Source organism: Herpailurus yagouaroundi, unplaced genomic scaffold (assembly GCF_014898765.1).
Source record: "Herpailurus yagouaroundi ecotype Mexico unplaced genomic scaffold, PumYag 29, whole genome shotgun sequence".
NCBI classification, from domain to species: Eukaryota; Metazoa; Chordata; class Mammalia; order Carnivora; family Felidae; genus Herpailurus; species Herpailurus yagouaroundi.
The window spans coordinates 68,848,225-68,867,326 of NW_024412377.1; the positions used below are offsets into that span (position 1 = coordinate 68,848,225).

Genomic DNA, 19,102 nt, shown 5'->3' on the forward strand with positions numbered 1-19,102 from the left:
CCACGTACGGAGGAGGAACCAGGGGCGTTGCGAGCAGGCCAGCCGCGCTGGAGGAGAAAGGACGCGCGCCGGTGCTGGCTCCGCCCCAGTCTCGCCGCCCTGACTGCGGCCGAGAGGCGGGGCGCGCCCCGCAGAGGCTCTGCACCCTGGGAGAGGTGTCCCTTACGTCGTTGCCTGGTCACTATTCCAGACTTGCTTTTCCCGCCGGGGGCCTGGGTTGGGGAAGAGGGGACTCTCCCGGAATCCCACTGGCTCCCAGGAGAGACTTCCTCTCCCTAAACTGGAACAGAAGTAGCGTCCCAAGCAGGGCACTGGCCCGGAGGTTTCTGGCAGCCCAGGCGTCCCTACTCGGTCAGCGTCGCCTGGGAGCCCAGCCACCACCGCCTGCGGTTCTACGCGCCGCAGGTTACCCTCTCTCAGCAATGCCAGGTGTGTCTCTGGAGAAAGCCAGCAGTGCAGATCACCCACTCACCGGGTCTTCACAGTAGATGTAGTTGTTGAATTCGGTGCTCTTGACCTGGAAGAAAGAAGAAGAAGAAGAAAAAAAAAAAAAGACAATAAGTAAAGCCTTAGTTCACAAGGGAAACCATTCCCCCCCTCACGCCCCCATTGCTCCCAGGTTTTAAAGATGCTCTGAAAGCAGTTTCCACTTAGGCACTTGCTTCCTGCGCATCTAGCTGTTCTTACCATTGACAAGGTAGTGAAACACTTGGAATTCAGAGAGTACCTGCTAGTGTTTGAAACCGGATCTTAAAGGATCCTGGTCCTAGAGAGAGACACCCCCCTCCCCCCTGGGCACCAAACTGGGCACACTTGTACATAAAACTACACAAGTGAGCAATAATGCCATCTTTCAAAAGCCCACATCGGCCTTGTAACCATTCATGCATTTCACACCTGCATACTCTATCCAGAAATTAGAATAATCAGGAAAATAATTTTACTACTGTATATTAAAATCCTAAAGCACACCTTATCCCATAATGGCATTCTAAGGCTTCTAGAACACTAGAAAGACCTGCAGTGCACCTTTCCCAGGACTGTCCTCTCTGGTTAGGGCTTAGCTCACAAGAATTCCCTATTTTTTACTCCCCTTTCTCTCTCAAGCCCTTACCCAGTTTTCTTTTTTACTGCACTGGTAGAGCAGCACTTCAGCAGAGGATAGACACCTTGATAGATATATATTATCCATCAATATCTGCTCCTCATCAGCATCTGCACACTTAATGTGTGCCAATTTCTAGGTAGAGTCTAGTATATTTAAGTATCACTTGTAAGAAAGTCTGACAAAATGCTGGGCCATGATTTTTTTCCAAATCATGTTTCTTTCCTTAAAAATTAAATTGTACTTTGCATGTGTGTATGCCTCTTCTTTTGATGAAAAAAATATTTTTAATGTTTCTTCACTTACCCCATTCATGTATTTATTCAGGGCTTGATAAATGACTTCCTGATACTTCTTTCTAATCTTCTCAAAGTCACAGTCAGTGAAATTGTAGGTTAGCACCAGCCCTACCAGTTGTAAGATGAAGATCTTCCTGAAAAAAACTGACAGAACAAATAATAAGGCATCAGGCAATATACTTGGAAACTCAACTCCACCCCTGTTTCGCACTAAAGTCTTTCCACCCACACTGAATTGCCTCTAGATCTGCAAGGCCTGCCTTAGGGGCACATGCCCAGGCACCAGTCTTTGTCTCTCATTCCCAGTGCACATGAAGCCCATATTCACCCATGCTGTTGCCTTAAGTTGGAGTCTCCCTGATGCTCCAGAGCTTTCTGGCTCCACATATATAACACCTAAACGCCTACGGGCTCTTTTCTCCTAGACCAATGATTTTCCTTGATGTCATTCTCTTCCTTCATAGAATTCTGAATTGGTTACATGAAAGAAAAAAATAGAACTAGCCAAATCTATGGAATTTTCACATTGGTAAAAAACCATCGGGAATTTCCCTCACCTTTCTCCTTTTATCTTTGCCCTAAACCCTTGATATGTGCCAGAAGGTGCTTTAAGAAACAGATACCCACATCTTTCTCCTGCAGGGCCATTTCTATGACCAAGCCCCTTTCTTGTTAGAAAAAAATATCCCCAAACGACAGCCACTCTAAGGACTAGGTACCAATGCTCACTCATGCTGTACACTCTTGAGTATTTCTTTTGGCCGTTTTCAACTAGTACTTTCTTTCGTCTGTGGCAACTAAAGAAACTCATGTGCTTACTTAATGGGATGCTTTGGAGGGTGGGTGCAGCTTCAGGCTTCTCTTCCATGCGAAGGCACTGAAGTGCAATGGTGACTAGAACCTGAAGCTCAGGGCCGATTCGAAGTTGACATGAATGGGAAAAGATCTGATGGGGCTCGCCCTCAAAACACTTACTTTTCAAAACTCCCTTATCAATTTCAGGAAAGAAGCGTCTACTCTTGGGTGACTGGGGGCACCTCAGGGGCTCCGGTCTTCTCTAGCATGTTCTATAGGTGTCAAAAACTCTTGAAACCACAGAATCCAACTCCCCTCCACCTTCACAGCCCCACTCTAAAGGCCAGCATAAAGACGCCGACACCGGACCAGCGGGACCCAACTGCGTCGCGCGATGTGCCGCGGTGCGCACCGGCGGAAGGTGCTGTCCAACGCGCGGCTCTCGCGAAGGCGCGCAAGATTCGTGCGCCCCGTGCGTCCTAGGCGCTTAGCCCCACGCCTGCGCAGCCTAGCAACTTCGGGCACCTGGGTCTTGAACACCCTCAAGGGTGGAGGGCTCGGGTTTGTACTTGCAAGCCCTCCTTCATCCGGAAAAGTTTAAGCGCAGCCAAATGATTCGGGGAGAGCTCCCGAGAGGATGCCTCGCCGCCTTCTCGGCTGTGGCCACGCCAACCAAGGGCTGAAGGGACGGAATGCCGGCACTCATTGGTCTTCTGGGGGATGAACCCCACTCCACCCAAGCTTGGCTCGTGCCGCCCGGGGCTCTCCAGACACCCAGCTCCCCTCTTCCTCCCTTTACCCCCACCCCTTGCGTGTCAGAGCCTGCAAAGCCCTGGTCCTTGGGAAGTTCCTAGGAATCACCGCCAAAGCAGACGAGGCAGGGCGCCCCACGTGAGTCCTAGCAAAGGTCACAGGCCGAGCGGTGCCTGGGAAGAACAGCAGGGGGTGGCGAGGGAAGCGGGAAAAGCACGGACTCAGGGGTGGGGGTGGGGTGGAGACTTGAGCCAGAAGTGAACTTTTTTCATAGAAGGCGCTCAACAGCTGTACCAGTACAGCTGGACCCAGTACGCTGGTTAAGGCCTGGGAATAAAGAATGTGGTGCTAACTGGAGTCATGGAAAGCCGCTGATTCACTGATGACTTCTAAATGGGCTTTTCTGGAATCCTCCAAATTTAGGTGTCTTTTTTTTTTTTTTTTTTTTTTTTTTTTTTCAAACAAAAAATTTTGGGAAAGAAATCTCGCTGCCCCTTCTGCCATCACCAACTTTTCAGGGTGTTGTGGGATGATGCCAAAGCTTGATTCATCTGCTGTGACATCAGAGGTGTTTCTGGTCAGCAAGCAGGAGCTAGGAACACAGATTTCTTCACTTGAGTTGGGGTATGCTGATGGGGTGGGGACAGAAGAAAGCAGCCCTCCCTGAGGTTTGACTTGCATTTTTCTAGAGTGTGACTGAGTTGCCTCCTTTCTTTTGAAACTTTGTATCTCTGTGGGTCTTTGTGGAGATGATGTGGATAGGATGCCTCCTTCTCAGGCATCCTGGAAGTCATCTCTTTGCCTGCTAAACACTTATCCGTGGGGCCCCCAATTTCCTTGTCTATAATTATGTGACTTCTGAAATCACTTTGAGCATACATATCACTTTTCTCCTCAGAAACTCTTGGTATGACTCCCAGCGGTTGCCTTAACATTTACAATCATCCCTCCTTGCTTGGCTGCAAGCTCTTCCCAGCCTTATCTCCTTCATTCTGTTAGGCTTCTGCCAAATAGTATCTGATGTTAATATGCTCCATATGTGCCCTAAGCTCTCTTCTTCTCAGCCTCACATCCTCAGGTGTTGACATTGTCCTGTCATTCAATGCTCATTTCACCGGACATCTCCACAAGTGGTCTCCTACCTGCACGTGACCTCCTTCCTCCCATTTAAGAAATACTTGTTTTAGGGATACAGGAGTACTGACGCATAGGGGCACTTGTACCCCAATGTTTATAGCAGCACTCTCAACACTAGCCAAATTATGGAAATAGCCTAAATGCCCATCAACTGATGAATGGATAAAGATATTGTGGTTTATATACACAATGGAGTACTACGTGGCAATGAGAAAGAATGAAATATGGCCCTTTGTAGCAACATGGATGGAACTGGAGAGTGTGATGCTAAGTGAAATAAGCCATACAGAGAAAGACAGATACCATATGGTTTCACTCTTATGTGGATCCTGAGAAACTTAACAGAAACCCATGGGGGAGGGGAAGGAAAAAAACAAAAAGAGGTTAGAGTGGAAGAGAGGCAAAGCATAAGAGACTCTTAAAAACTGAGAACAAAGTGAGGGTTGATGGGGGGTGGGAGGGAGGGGAGGGTGGGTGATGGGTATTGAGGAGGGCACCTGTTGGGATGAGCACTGGGTGTTGTATGGAAACCAATTTGGCAATAAACTTCATATATTGAAAAAAAAATACTTGTTTTGGGCTTCTGTGTTATGACTTCCATTCATGATGTAAAATTCCAACAATTTTTCAACTTTGTCTTTTTATTAAACTGTGAGTTCTTTGGAAGAAGGAAATGCTTTATAATACTTGATTTACTTTTTCCAAAAACATTTTCAGTGACTTCCAGTAAATGTATTGGTATCAAGAGGTAAGAAATAGTTAAGGTAAAAGAAAGAAACCAAGGAATTAAAGGAAGCGAGGATCAGGTACAAGAATCCATGGAAAATATTATTAAGAACTAGAGAATTAAGGGTGAAGAGGAGTGGAGGTATAAGCTTCCATTTAGGGAATGAATAGGTTATGAAAATAAAAGGTACAACACAGGGGATATAGTCAGTGGTATTAGCACTGGAATGTGACAGATGGTAGCTACACTTGTGAGCATAGTATAGTGAATAGACTTGTCAAATCACTACATTGTTCACCTGAAACTAATATAACATTGTGTGTCAACTACACTTAAATTAAAAAAAAAAAAGAACTGAGGAATTAAGACAAGCTCAAAAGTGGTTCTGATTTCCCAAGTAGCCATTGCGAAGGAAAGAATGGGAAGAGTTGTTTTATGCCTGTGGTCCTCATCATAACCATCACAGGGGTCAGTCTTATGTGCTACATGTAATAGATACTCAATAAATCCTCAATAGATTAGAGTACATTAACCTTCTTCAGAGATCATTCTTAGGAAGCAAATTATTTCATCTGAAAGAATCTCCCTAGAGACATCTTTGTCTTTTTTTTTTTTTCCTAGTTTTTTTGCTGTCTTCCTGCTGGAATCCACTTATGGCTTGCCTCGGGCTGTCATTCAGGTAAGAGAATCTCTGAAAATTCCTGGCATGCTGAATAACTTTCTGTTTCTTTTTTTGTTTGTTTGTTTTTTGTTTTCTCTTTCGATTTGTTCAAATGATGAAGGTGTGAACAGTATCTACATGTCCACCTGTGTAGTTAGGGAAATATTAGGTTAGGTCAGGAATAGTGTCTTTCTTCTGGTGGGAAACAGAAGTGAGATCATTTCTAGGACACTCTGATTACTCAGAGAACTTAAGCAATACTCTCACCCGTGAGCTGGGCCAGAAAATGGGCCATAACACAGCTCTTTTACCTTCACTAGAAACATCTGTCTTTCATTTGTTTTCTTAATATTTTCATTATTGTTTTTAGTAATAGTTCTCTTTCTTTTTCATTCTCTTACTCTTCTTAAAAAATGTTTCTTTATTTTGAGAGAAAGCATGTGCTAGTGCAGGTAAGGGCAGAGAAGGAGGGAGGGAGTCCCAAGCAGGCTCCTAGCAGTCGGTGCAGAGCCCCGTGCAAGGCTTAAACTCAAAAACTGTGAGATTATGACCTGAGCTGAGATCAAGAGTTGGACACTTAACTGAGCCACCCAGGTTCCTCTCTTATTCTTTCCCTGCCTCCTTGTAAATTTACTTTCTTTCTCCTCTTCTTGTAACTGTCCTGAATAGTTACGGTAGCCTAGTCCTCATGCAAAATTAAGTTTGTGTTTGAAGACATAGATCCAAGTTGTCAGGAAAAAGATATGCTATTTTTTTAATTAAAAGTTTTTATTTTATTAAAGCATAGTTTCATTGGACTTAAAAAATGAAAAGGATATTACTGATGAAAGGGGAGAGATCTTCTACTATGGGGTGAGAAAAGATGATGACACCAACCTTTGCATGGTAATATTTTACGAAGTGTGAAGATGCACTTTCCCTAGTAGCTGGGTGTTCTTTTGGGCCTGGAAGTAAAGTGATTACAATAAACTTGCCAGGATTCTCGTCACATGAGCACTCCACCTCTTGGTTCTCACATACTCAGGCAGAAAAGATGGGCCACACTTTGCAGAAGTGAATATTCTTTCTTCATATTCTCCTTCATTGTTCATAGTCAGGTAAAGTGTTTATGTAATGTGAATTGACCAGTGTATGGTTTGTTATGACTGCAGCACACGTCCGTTTTGCCCATCAATTTTGCATTACACATTTGTGTACCCTTGCTGTTGGTTTGAACCACTGATTGGTTTTACCAAGTAACATACTTCACCTCAGGTCCTTCGGGGACATTTCTAGACCAGAAAGTAGTGAGGGAGTTTCCTATGATGAATGCAAAAAATATCTATTTTATTTCATTTCATTTCATTTCATTTCATTTCATTTCATTTCATTTCATTTCATTTCATTTCATTTCATTTCATTTTATTTTATTTCTAAACTGGTGATACCTACCTAACCAGTCTATGGCTGAGAAATGTTCCCAGCTATTTTTGAATTAGGGAGTGAAAGAGGCCAAATAGATGTATAAGGACCTCATGCTTGCGCTCATTCGTCTGTAAACAGTCTTACCCTCAGCCAATTGGGGGTAAAAGATCTTGCTTACACTGCTCTTTTTCTACAATCTAATAAGGCAATAAACAGGGAGAAGATTGTTCAGGAAAAAGGTAGCAGTTGAGCTTTCTTAGAATGCTTCAAAAGAGTTGTAGAAGAGGTCAGAGCTGAAAAATAGTTCCAATTGTAATACCTTTGCAAAGAAATTTTACTATACTGACTACCTTCTATTTTCTTCTCCAGAAATACTATCCACCCTTCCCTACCCTGCTTTGTACTCTAGGGAAGCTGACCCATACAAACTGCATCAACAGGCTCCCTTGACCTCCAGCTTCTGGTTGGGTTCGGCCACTGGGAGATTTTGTCAAGAAATCAGGGAGTAGGAGAACAGTGAAGTTGGAATTTTAATTTACCCACTCTCTCCAAGGTGGCTTCTCCTAGACTGGATGCTTTTCTCTCCTGGGGGCCCTAGCTCCTGCTAGTTGACCTTTTCATCTTGCTTACTTCTAGGTTTTGGTTACCATTCCCTTTATTTGTGTCCTTAGGTCTAAGGGTAATAATAGCCCCTTATTCTTGTTAGCCTGCGGGTATAGCTAGCAATAGTTACAATTTGACTCGGCCAGTCCTGGTCTATACCCATTGTCCTGGCATAATTTATTAATAAAACTTGTTTTTACCCTTAAAAGCGGCACAGTTTAACAATAATTATATGACTATTGTTTATTCCCTTCTTACACACTTTGTAAATAGTTATTTTGTTAAACTCTCCTACAGTTACCCAGTTTGAGTGTGCCACTGGTTTCCTGTGGGCCCCCTGACTGATACGGTTACCTACAAGTGGTCACCAGTGTGGCCTCACTTGAAGTCATCAGCTTCATCACCTTTTGTGTCTGCCTTGTGGCATCATACTAGTTCTGTAACTTTTACACAGGAAATGGTGATTGTTGTATAATTAAATTTTAATATTTAGAAAAAAAGTTTCCCTGCTCTTAGTTTAAGTGCAAAAGATGAGTTGTAAGAAATTCTGCAACTTTCCTTTTTTTTTTTTTTTTTTTTTTTTTTTTGCAAATGACATCTCTTCTTAGTAATATCATCAGCTGGGATTTGTAAGAAAGCTACACACCTACTTGACTGTTGTGTAACTTGCTTCATAGTTGAACCCTCAGTGTTTGTGTATAAAAGGGTTTTAAGAAAAATGACCATTATGTGAGTCAGGTGGGAACAATTAGCTTATTTCTCATCTGGTATGTCTGAGGCCCTTCAAGTATTTCCCCTATGGTGAATCCCACAGTTATCAATAAGAGTATCTGGGTTAAACAATCATCCTAAGTATTTCCTTTTTTAAATGTAATAAGCCTCTAATAGCCATTTTATGGTTATGCCTCATTAAGACCTGCTTTCTTCCCACAGAGCCAGTCAGAGTTTCTGAGAAAGGGCTGCCTGAGAATTCCAGATTCAGGGTGGGGGCGGAAAGAGGAAGAAATAGAAAAGAGGAGGAGATGGTGGAAAGTTGAGGAAGATAAGTGGACAGCTAAGAAATAGGGGGTCTAAGAGTTTGACCTGGGGCTTGTCCTCAGGTGGTACTATCACTTATAGAACAGATGCTGGGAATTTAGAGCAGGAAGTCAGCAAACTACAACCTGTAGGCTGAATTCTTTTCACCTGCCTGTTTTTGTAAATAAAGTTTATTGGAACACAGACATGCCCATTTTTTTACAGCATTGTCTCTGGCTCCTTTTGCATGGCAAAGAGAGTTGAATAGTTGAGACAGAAACCATCTGGCCTACAAAGCTTAAAATATCTGGCATCCGGCCATTTACATAAAAAGTTTACAGATCTCTACCACTTAGAGAATCATACCACTTAGCCTTATAATAGGTTTGGTAGTTGACCCTTTATTGTGCTTACAATAAAATATATATATATCATTAATGATGTGTAAGGTTTCTCTGGCCCCAGATCGTAATTTATTCCTGACTATAGTCTTTCAATCAAGAGAATTTTCCCCCATTTTGTTCTGACTTCTTACTCTTGTTCATCAAAGTATAAACTTCTAATTCACATTAAGTAACTAGAAATATTGACTAATTACACTCCCATGTTCCAAAATCGTTTCTCAGTTACTCCGAATAGCTTTGAGGATTAATCTCTTTTAGAGAAGGGTCATTTCAAAAATGCATTTGAAAAGAAAAGATAAAATTTAAAAACAAAGGTATACAGTAAGTTCTTCATGCTTTTTTATTTTACGAAACTAGGAACGAACCTCAGTAACTCTATATCTTAGAGAATATGGGCTTCTCTCACCTGTTGTAGAATTATAGTGTAGTGTTGTAGAATTATAGTGTCAGTGTTATTTCTGTTAGAAGAACATGCCAATTTATAACTTCATTGTAATTTATTTCAATGAAGAATACTTGTTTTCCCTCTAACCCCTCAAAATTCTCTGATGCAGTGAGTTGAATTACTTTTCCCATGTATACTTGAATCTTTGTAAAGTCAGAGTTTTTCAATTGGTGACTTAATTTTTAAGGGATTTATTTTAGAGGACAATTGTTTTTGAATAATGTTGATAATTTTAGACCTATGACTTTGAATCCAGAATGTGATGCTTATATTTGCATTCTGTTTAGGGCCTAGAACATTGACTCATTATAATGTAATTCAGTCTTATTTGATATTTATTAAGCAACTATTAGTGGCACAGAAGTAAATCCAAAGATTCAGATGATGTCTTATGGTATTTTATTTTATTTTATTTATTTAAAAAAATTTTTTAAATGTTTATTTCTGAAGGAGAGAGAGACAGAGACAGAATGTGAACAGGGGAGGGGCAGAGAGAGAGAGGGAGACAGAGAATCTGAAGCAGGCTCCAGGCTCTGAGCTGTCAGTATAGGGCCCGACTCAGGGCTTGAACTCACAAATGGTGAGATCATGACCTTAGCCAAAGTCGGCCGCTTAACCAACTGAGCCACCCAGGAGCCTCTGTAGATTTTATTTTATAAACAAATGATTTTTAAAAAGAAACATGAGGGCTAATAATAAAAATTATTATTAAAATATTATTTAATTATTAATAAGTAACATTTAAATGTAGCAGGTCAATGAATGGTCAGTACAGGAATCAGGAGATGAGGGCATATGGTCCTGACTTTGACCCAGCACAATTTGCTTACACATTCTGTTTTCTCTTTATGCCTCACTGGGGTGATTTAAAGAGGAGTTAATATATCAAAAGCCCTTGAGTATTTGGGGAGAGGCCCAGCTGTGCATTTTACGAGTTAAAATGCAAAACATTGAGCATGCAGGTCTCCTTTCATCTTCAGATAAACTGTCCACCACTAGGTGTCTCAGTGGGAGTGTGCGGCATCACAAGCAAGCACGTGAGAAACAGCCGGAGCAATGATGTAATGAGCAGCCATGGGGCATTTTTATCTCCTTTTGCAAAGGGCTTGTAGTAACAATCTTCATGAGTCATTTTTCAGTTGCAGAGTGAGACTAAGTGTGTTTTCCTCTGCTTGGGCTGTTCTAACAGAATACCATAAACTGGGTGACATAAACTGTTGTTAACATTTATTTCTCATGGTTCTCAAGTCTCCGGAGTCAGTGACTAAGATGCCAGCTGCCACAGTTTCTGATTAGAGCTCTCTTCCTGGCTTGGACACAACTGTATTCTCACATAGTAGAGAGAGAGAGATCATCTCTCTGGTGTCTCTTCTCAGGACACTTATTAGGACTCTGATTAGGATTAGGCCACTAATGCCATCATGAGGTCTCCACATTCATGACCTGAACACCTCCCAAATGGCCCATATCCAAATACCTTCACTTCGTGGATTAGGGCTTCAACATTTGAATTTTGGAGAGACACAAACATTCATTCCATAGCATACCTATCTATCTGACAAGTTGTGGGGAAAAAGCATTTCCTTAAGTGGACATTTTTTATGTATATAAAATATATAATTGCATATAATTTTATATGTATATGTATCTAATTGTGTGTAAAAGTGCTATATGTATGTATATATATAATTATAATTATTTTAAAATTATCCTTTCTTTGTTTCCTTTTTCTTTTTCTCTGACTTCTTGTGAATTAATTCAATATTTTTTATTCTATTTTATTGCCTTTTTGCATATTAGCCTTAGTTCTTTTGTGAGTTTGGCTGTTTAGAGTTCATAGTACATATCTTTAGATTATCACAGTGTGCCATCAATTAATATACCATTTCCTATGTAGTATAGGTGTGTTATTAAAGTATATTTCTGATTCCTCCCTCTTGGCTTCCATCCAATTGCTGTCATATTTTAGTTCTATATATTTTTTTAAATTTTACATTAATCATATGTCAAAATAGCAATTACCTTTCAAAGAGATTTTTAAAATAAGAAAAATTTACCTTATGTATTTAGCCATTTAGTTATTATTTCTTGTGTCCTTCTTCACTTGATCTTAGCCAAAAGGCTGAGAAGTGATCTTGTATCCTTCTTTGTGTTATATGTTCATATTTCCCTATTTAATAAGTAACTTTCTTTAGCATTTTTTGTATTTCAGATATGCAGGTAATGAACTATTTCAGACTTTGTATGTCTGAATTTCCCTCCTTTTTTTTTTTTTGCTTTCAATTTTCAAAGATATTTTGCTGAAAATACAGTTTTCCCTTTCATTATTTTAAAGAGTTCCTCTAATATCTGACAGCTTGCATTATCTCCCCCACCCCCAAAAAAATCTGCTGTCACCCTTATGACATAAGGATGAACATAAGCTGTTTTCTCCCTCTAACTGCTTTTAAGATTTTCTTTTCTCCGACTTCAGCCAGGTCACGATCTCACGGTCCGTGAGTTCGAGCCCCGCATCAGGCTCTGGGCTGATGGCTCAGAGCCTGGAGCCTGTTTCCGATTCTGTGTCTCCCTCTCTCTCTGCCCCTCCCCCGTTCATGCTCTGTCTCTCTCTGTCCCAAAAATAAATAAACGTTGAAAAAATAAAAAAAAATAAAAAAAAAAGATTTTCTTTTCATCACTGGTTCTTCCCCTCCACCACCCCCCCTGCCCCAGATTTACACACACACTATAATTTACATAATATTGTGTACGTTTAAGCTGTACAAAGTATTGATTTGATACTTTTATATATTGCAAAATGATTACCACCATAGTGTTAGCTAACACCTGAATCACTTCAAATAATTACCATTTCTTTTTTGTGGTGAGAACATTTAAGATTTACTCTCTTAGTAACTTTTAATGTCATTATATAATGATAAAGAAGTCAATTCATCAAGAGGATACAACAGTTGTAAATATGTATGCACCCAACATAAAGCACCTTAATATATAAAGCAAATATTAACAAACTTGAAGGGAGAAATAGACAGCAAGGCAGTAATGGTAGGGGACTTCAGTACCCACTTTCAATAATGGATAGACCATCCAAACAGAAAATCAGTAAGAAAACATTGTTTTTAAATGACCCATTAGACCAGATGGACTGACTGAGACATTTTCAGAACATTCCATCCAACAGGAGCAGAGTACACATTCTTCTCAAGTACATATGAAACATTCTTCATATTGGATCATATGTTAAGCTACAAACAAGTCTTAATAAATATAACAAGATTGAAATCATGTCAATCATGTCCATGATACTTTTCGACCAAAATGGTATGAAACTAGAAATCAGTTACAAGAAGTAACCTAGAAAATCCATAAATATATGCACATGAAACAAAATACTCTTGAACAACCAGTGGGTCAAAGGCAAAATAAGAAAAAGAAATAAAAAAACCTTTTTTTTTTTTTTAACAAAAAATATTTTTAAGTAGGCTCCACGCCCAGCCTGGGGCTTGAAATCATGACCCTGAGATCAAGAGTTTTATGCTCTACCAAGTGAGCCAGCCAGGAGCCCCAAATAAAAAACCTCTTGGGAAAAAATCTTGAAAAAAATTAAAATGGAAACATACCAAGACTTAAGGAATGCAGCAAAAGTAGTCTAACAGGGACTTTTATAATGATAAAAGCCTACATTAACATAAAAGAAAGATCTCAAGTAAAAAAATATAAATAAGAAAAAAATTTTAAAACCTTAGTATGCACATTAAGGAATGAGAAAAAGAGCAAACTAAGTCCAAAGTTAGCAGGAGAGAGAATATAACAAAGATCAATATGGAAATAAATTAAATAGACATTAAAAAGACAATAGAAAAGATCAGTAAAACTAAGAGGTAGTTTATTGAAAATATAAACAAAAAAAGACCTTTAGCCACACTAACCAAGAAAAAAAGACTCAAATAAATAAAATTATAAATGAAACAGTAGATGTTTACAGTTGATACCACCCAAATACGAAGGATCATGAGACTACTATGAACAAACACCAACAAACTGGGCAACCTAGAAGAAATAGATAAATTCCTAGAAATGTACAGCCTACCAACACTGAATCATGAAGAAATAGAAAATCTGAACAGACTAGTTACTAGTAAGGAGTTTGAATTAGCAATTAATAACCTCCTACCTAAGACCAGTTGGCTTCACTGGTTAATTCTACCAAACATTTAAAGAAGTCTTACCAACCCTTCGCCAAATCTTCCAAACATTGGAAAAGAAGGAATACTTTCAAGCTCATTTTACAAGGCCAGCATTACCCAATACCGACACCAGACAAAGGCACAGCAAAAAGAGAAAATTAAAGGCCAATAGCCCTGGTGAACACGGATGTAAAAATCTTTGATAAAATATTAGCGAGCTGAGTTCATCAGTTACATTAAAAGGATAATATACATTGGGGCACCTGGTATCTCAGACGGTTAAGCATCATCTGACTCTTGATCTCAGCTCGGGTCTTGATCTCAGTGTTGTGAATTCAAACCCCATGTTGGGCCCCACGCTGGCTGTAGAACCTACTTAAAAACAAAGCAAAACAACAACAACAACAAAAAGGATTATACACTATGATTAAGTGGAATTTATTCCAGGGATGCAAGGATGGTTCAACATCTCAAGTCAATCACATTAACAAAATGAAGAGTAAAAATCATATGATCATCTCAATAGATGCAGAAAAAGCATTTGACAAAATTTAATATCGTTTCATGATAAAAACTTTCAATAAAATGGATATAGGGGGAATGTAACTGAACATAATAAAGGCCATAGATGACATGTCCACAGCTAACATATTCAGTATTGAAAACGGAAAATTTTCCCTCTAAGATCAGGAACAAGACAAGGATGCTCACTCTCACCACTTATATTTAGCTTAGTACTGAAATTCCTATCCAGCTCAATTAGGCAAGAAAAACGGGGCGCCTGGGTGGCGCAGTCGGTTAAGCGTCCGACTTCAGCTAGGTCACGATCTCGCGGTCCGTGAGTTCGAGCCCCGCGTCGGGCTCTGGGCTGATGGCTCAGAGCCTGGAGCCTGTTTCCGATTCTGTGTCTCCCTCTCTCTCTGCCCCTCCCCCGTTCATGCTCTGTCTCTCTCTATCCCAAAAATAAGTAAACGTTGAAAAAAAAAATTAAAAAAAAAAATTAGGCAAGAAAAAGAAATAAAAGGCATCCAGATCAGAAAAGGAGAAATTAAATTGTCTCTATTTGCAGATGACATGATAGTGCATATAAAAAACCCAAAAGACCATCAAAAGAAAAATCTATCAGAACTAATAGAACTAATACATTTATAAAATCTGTAGGATATAAAATTTATATACAAAACTCAGTTGCAGTTCTATACACGAACAATGAAAGAGAAATTAAGAAAATAATCTGATTTATGATAGCATTAAAAAGAAAAAAATCTTCATTAGTTGTAAGCTATTTGGCTATGATGTGCCATGAAGTTTCTTGTGGTTAGGGTTTGTTGAACTTGAATCTGTGGATTTATAGTTTTTATCAAATTTGGAAAATGGCCATTATTTGGAATTTGGAAATTGGAAGTTCATCAAATTTGGAAAATGCCCCTTCTTTGATAACACAAATTATATGTGTATTGGGCCACTTGAAGTTGTCCTGCACCTCACCAATTCCTTAAATGTTTTTTTCCAACATTTGCTTTGTGTTTCATTTTGTATTGTTTATATTGTTATTCCTCAAATTAACCATTTTTTTTTCTCTTGCTGGGTCTTATATGCTATTAATGTCACCCAGTGTATTTTTAGTTTCAGATTTGCATTTTTCATGTTTAGAAATTTTATTTGGGATTTCTAAAATATCTTTTATGTATGTATTTGATAAGCTCAATCATGTCTTTATCTTATTAAACATATGAAATACAGTTATATTAACTATTTAATGTTCTTTCTACTAATTCTTTTATCTGTCATTTCTGGATTTATTTCTATTGATTGATTTCTTCTTCTCATTATGGGTAGCATTTTTCTTCTTTCTTGCATTCCTAGTAATTTTTGATTGGATGAGTGGTATTGTAGATTTGTAAATTTTGCCTTGTTAGGAGTTGACTATTTTTGAACTTTATTCTGGGACATAGTTAATAGGAAGGTTTCATTCTTTTGATTCCTGCATTTAAGTTTTGCTAGGTGGAATCAGAGTAGTCTATGGGTAGTATTTCCCTCAAGACAATGGCTATAACTTTCTGAGTAGTCTACCTGATGACCTATGAATTATGAGCTTTTCCACATTGGTCACATGTTATTCTTGGCCTTGTGTGAGCTTGAGATTGTTCTCATTCCCCCTTCTACGTGATCTTTTCCTGGCATCTTGTTTTATCTGTATGTGCCTGTGCCAATTAGTATTGAAGGTGCAAGGGGACCCACACAGTGCCATATACGGAGAATATGCTTTGGAGTTATACAACCTCACTTTCTAATTCCAGTTCTGCCTGTTACTAGCTGTGTAATTTTGGTCAATTTAAATTTCCTTAGCTGGGAGAAATTTCATTTCCTGCTTGTAAAATGGGAATAATAATAATTTATTTGAAAAAATGGGAATAATCACACTAATAATGACTGTGGAGGATGACTGAAAGGATAACTATTGCTTGGACCTAGCACAGTTCCTGGCAGTAAGTTTTAAATGTCACTGCAAAAGTAATTGGAGATAGTGAATAATGCTAATAGAATATAGTTATTAGTTTTTTTTATTTTTGTTTTTAAATTTTTTAATGTTTATTTTTGAGAGAGAGAGACAGAGCATGAGCAGGGGAGGGGCAGAGACAGAGAGGGAGACACAGAATCCAAAGCAGGCTCTAGCCTCTGAGCCGTCAGCACAGAGCCTGGCGTGGGGCTCGAACCCATGATCTGCAAGATCATGACCTGAGTCAAAGTTGGACACTTAACCAACTGAGCCACCCGGGCACCCTGGTAATAGAATATATTAAAAGGGGACACACTGTTCAAAATTTGGAAACAAAATTAATCAGAAATGGATATTATCTGTATTTGGTTATATTAATACATTATAAACTTCCAATTCAGCTTTCTGCTAAAGATGTGCCAAAGAGATAGAAGCAAAAAGACAATCACTCTTTTTCTTTGAAGATTCATTGAACCTTAATGCAACTTCTCATTTTACCTTGAGTAAATGTAATTTTTCCTAGTATTTTATTTTTTTCCCAAACAAATTTCAATATTTTTAAAATATATAAGGAGGGTTATATTACTGTTGGCCACAAATTGTCAATGGCAGAACTAAAACTAGAACTCAGGTATCTTTCTGTATCTCCATGCAACCTGACTAAAGCTATCTGAATAATTTTTCTTAAATTATTCATCATAATTTTCCAAAAGCATTGGATTGGTTTTATGTTGCCTTGGTCATTGCAACTTTAATTGGCATTTGAAATCAGAGGTATGATCTTATTGCTGCTTAATTATGTTGTTTTAACTGGTAATAAAAATATCTTCTCCTAATTCAGTTTGTTTTCATTCCAGCATTTACTGTTGAGTCATTATTGTTTGTTTTGTTCCCATGTTTCTTTTGTTCTCTTGTTTTGCTTTACTTTACTGTATTTCACTTCACTTCAATTCAAATGTTAGCTGATGTTTGTTTTTACTACATGCAAGCACTGCTTCAGTGTTGCGTAGACAATGATAGGACAGCCTGGTGTTTGAAGAGGATCTGTTGACTTTGGTTGTCACTCTGGCTTCACTTGCTCTTATATATGTGCCTTTATCCTTTACCTCTTCTCTTTTGCCTTATCTGCCTTATCTCCCTCTATGTATGATTACTTTATTATAGTCATCCTATTCCTTGTCTCCATCTCCTGCTGTAGGATTCCAATGGCTATCCGCTGCCAAAAAATCAGCAGTGGATGGAAAGGGAGTAGTTATGACAAGTTACTGTTAAAATTGATGATCTATCCAAAATATGCTATGCTTTTCTTGAAATGTACTTTTTCTTGCCATTTTGCTTACTTTAAGATTGATTTGACCATTATTTTGTATTATATAGAGTTTACTTTGGGTTGAACCATTTTGCTTTACCATTTGCTTTTTACTATTTCAATTCCACATCTGCTTTCTTCTCTTTGTTTTTGCCACCGTTTCTTTTTTCTCTTTCTTCTTTTTCTTTTTCTCTTTCTTTCTTTCTTACTTTTATCTCTTTCTTTCTTTCTTTCCTTCTCTTTCTTTCTTTCTTTCTTTCTTTCTTTCGTTTTTGCTACTTTTCTGGGAGCAAAGTTTTCCTTTGTGGTCCACTTTGGTGTTGGTATTAATTCTATTTTCACTCTTTTTTTAGTCACAGGAAGTCTATAATGTTATCAGTAAATTATTAAGGTGGTATCTATTGAAATGTTAGCAGCTATTCTGTCTTGTATGTAGTAGATAGATTCTGGCTCAGATGCATTTACTTCAAATCTTTAAGAATTTATTAAATACCTTCTGAATTTTGCATTTTACTGAGTGCTACTCATATTAAGGTATCCTTAAGAAATTTGTGGTCTTTTAGAAGTGTGCACAGGACATCAATATATAATGAAGTGCTGGAGAGACTAGTATGAATAAATATTATAGGCTATAAGAAAAAATGAAGATCAGTGTGGGTTGAAATTAGTCATTAAAAGACACTTGATAGTGGTGGTATAGTAGGATTGGAGGATTAGTTTTACTAGATGCAAAGTTATTATGCTGGAATCTGATATAAACTACTTTACAAAAAACTTAGAAGATATTGATCTTAAAAGACGCCTATCTTTCAGATGATCTTAAAATTCTCACTATGATTCACTAAGGTATCATTTTATTAAATCATATTTGTGAATGTAGTGAAGACTTCTAGCTGTTCTCTGAAACCTGTTCTTTTCTTCTTGGCATTAATAAAATTGTGACTGAAAAGTGATTGTCCAGCTAGAGACTGTATTACCTAGCTCTCCTTGCAGCTAGGCATGTTTTATTTTGTTATATGAGAAAGAAATTAATTATTTACTCTTTAAGTGACTGACCTCTGTTCCAGTCTCTGGTCTGCCCAAATTAACATAGTGGTATTCTACCAAAACAGAGTACAAGTTTAGAATAAATTATCTAGCTCTAAGATGAGTAAGACTGCCATATGTTTTGATATAATTTTGTGGGATGTGTTCTATTTGGAAAATTGTTAACTCTAATTTTATCTGTTTATTTCTTTTTTTAAAACTTTTCACTTAAAAATGTTTATTAAGGGGGTGCCTGGGTGGCTTGGTCGGTTGGGTGTCCGACTTCGGCTCAGGTCATGATCTCACGGTCCGTGAGTTCGAGCCCCACGTCGGGCTCTGTGCTGACAGCTCAGAGCCTGAAGCCTGCTTCTGATTCTGTGTCTCCCTCTCTCTCTGCTCCTCCCCAGTTCATGCTCTGTCTTTCTCTGTCTCAAAAATAAATAAACGTTAAAAAAAAAAAGTTTATTAAAATAAAGATTAAACCTGCAAAAAAGAATTAACAGAATGCAGCCCTTTGTAGCCCTTTTCTCCTTCAAGAAAGAAGAAAGGGAAGGGAAGGGGAAAAAAAAGGGAAGGAGTACCTGTTTCTTTAAAGTCTCATTGACTTGAATCATGGATGGTATCATCTATGACTCAGTCAATTCCAGATATCCAAGAGAGCCACGTTTAGCTTTCCTTCTCAGCTTTAACTATTGCTTATTAGTTTCGCATTCTGTTACTTTTCTATGAG

At 38.6% G+C, this 19,102-nt stretch overlaps 1 protein-coding gene across 1 annotated transcript in view; it reads right to left on the reverse strand.

The window, feature by feature from the left end:
• TSLP (thymic stromal lymphopoietin) overlaps positions 1–2,272 on the reverse strand; it is a 5,560-nt gene extending 3,288 nt beyond the window's left edge. Inside the window, exons 1-3 of the mRNA XM_040492945.1 lie at positions 2,124–2,272; positions 1,412–1,604; positions 473–517 (exon numbers count right to left, since the gene is read on the reverse strand). Coding sequence (XP_040348879.1) covers positions 473–517; positions 1,412–1,604; positions 2,124–2,272 — 387 coding nt within the window. The remainder of the gene's footprint in view (positions 1–472; positions 518–1,411; positions 1,605–2,123) is intronic.
• Positions 2,273–19,102: the final 16,830 nt, after the last annotated feature.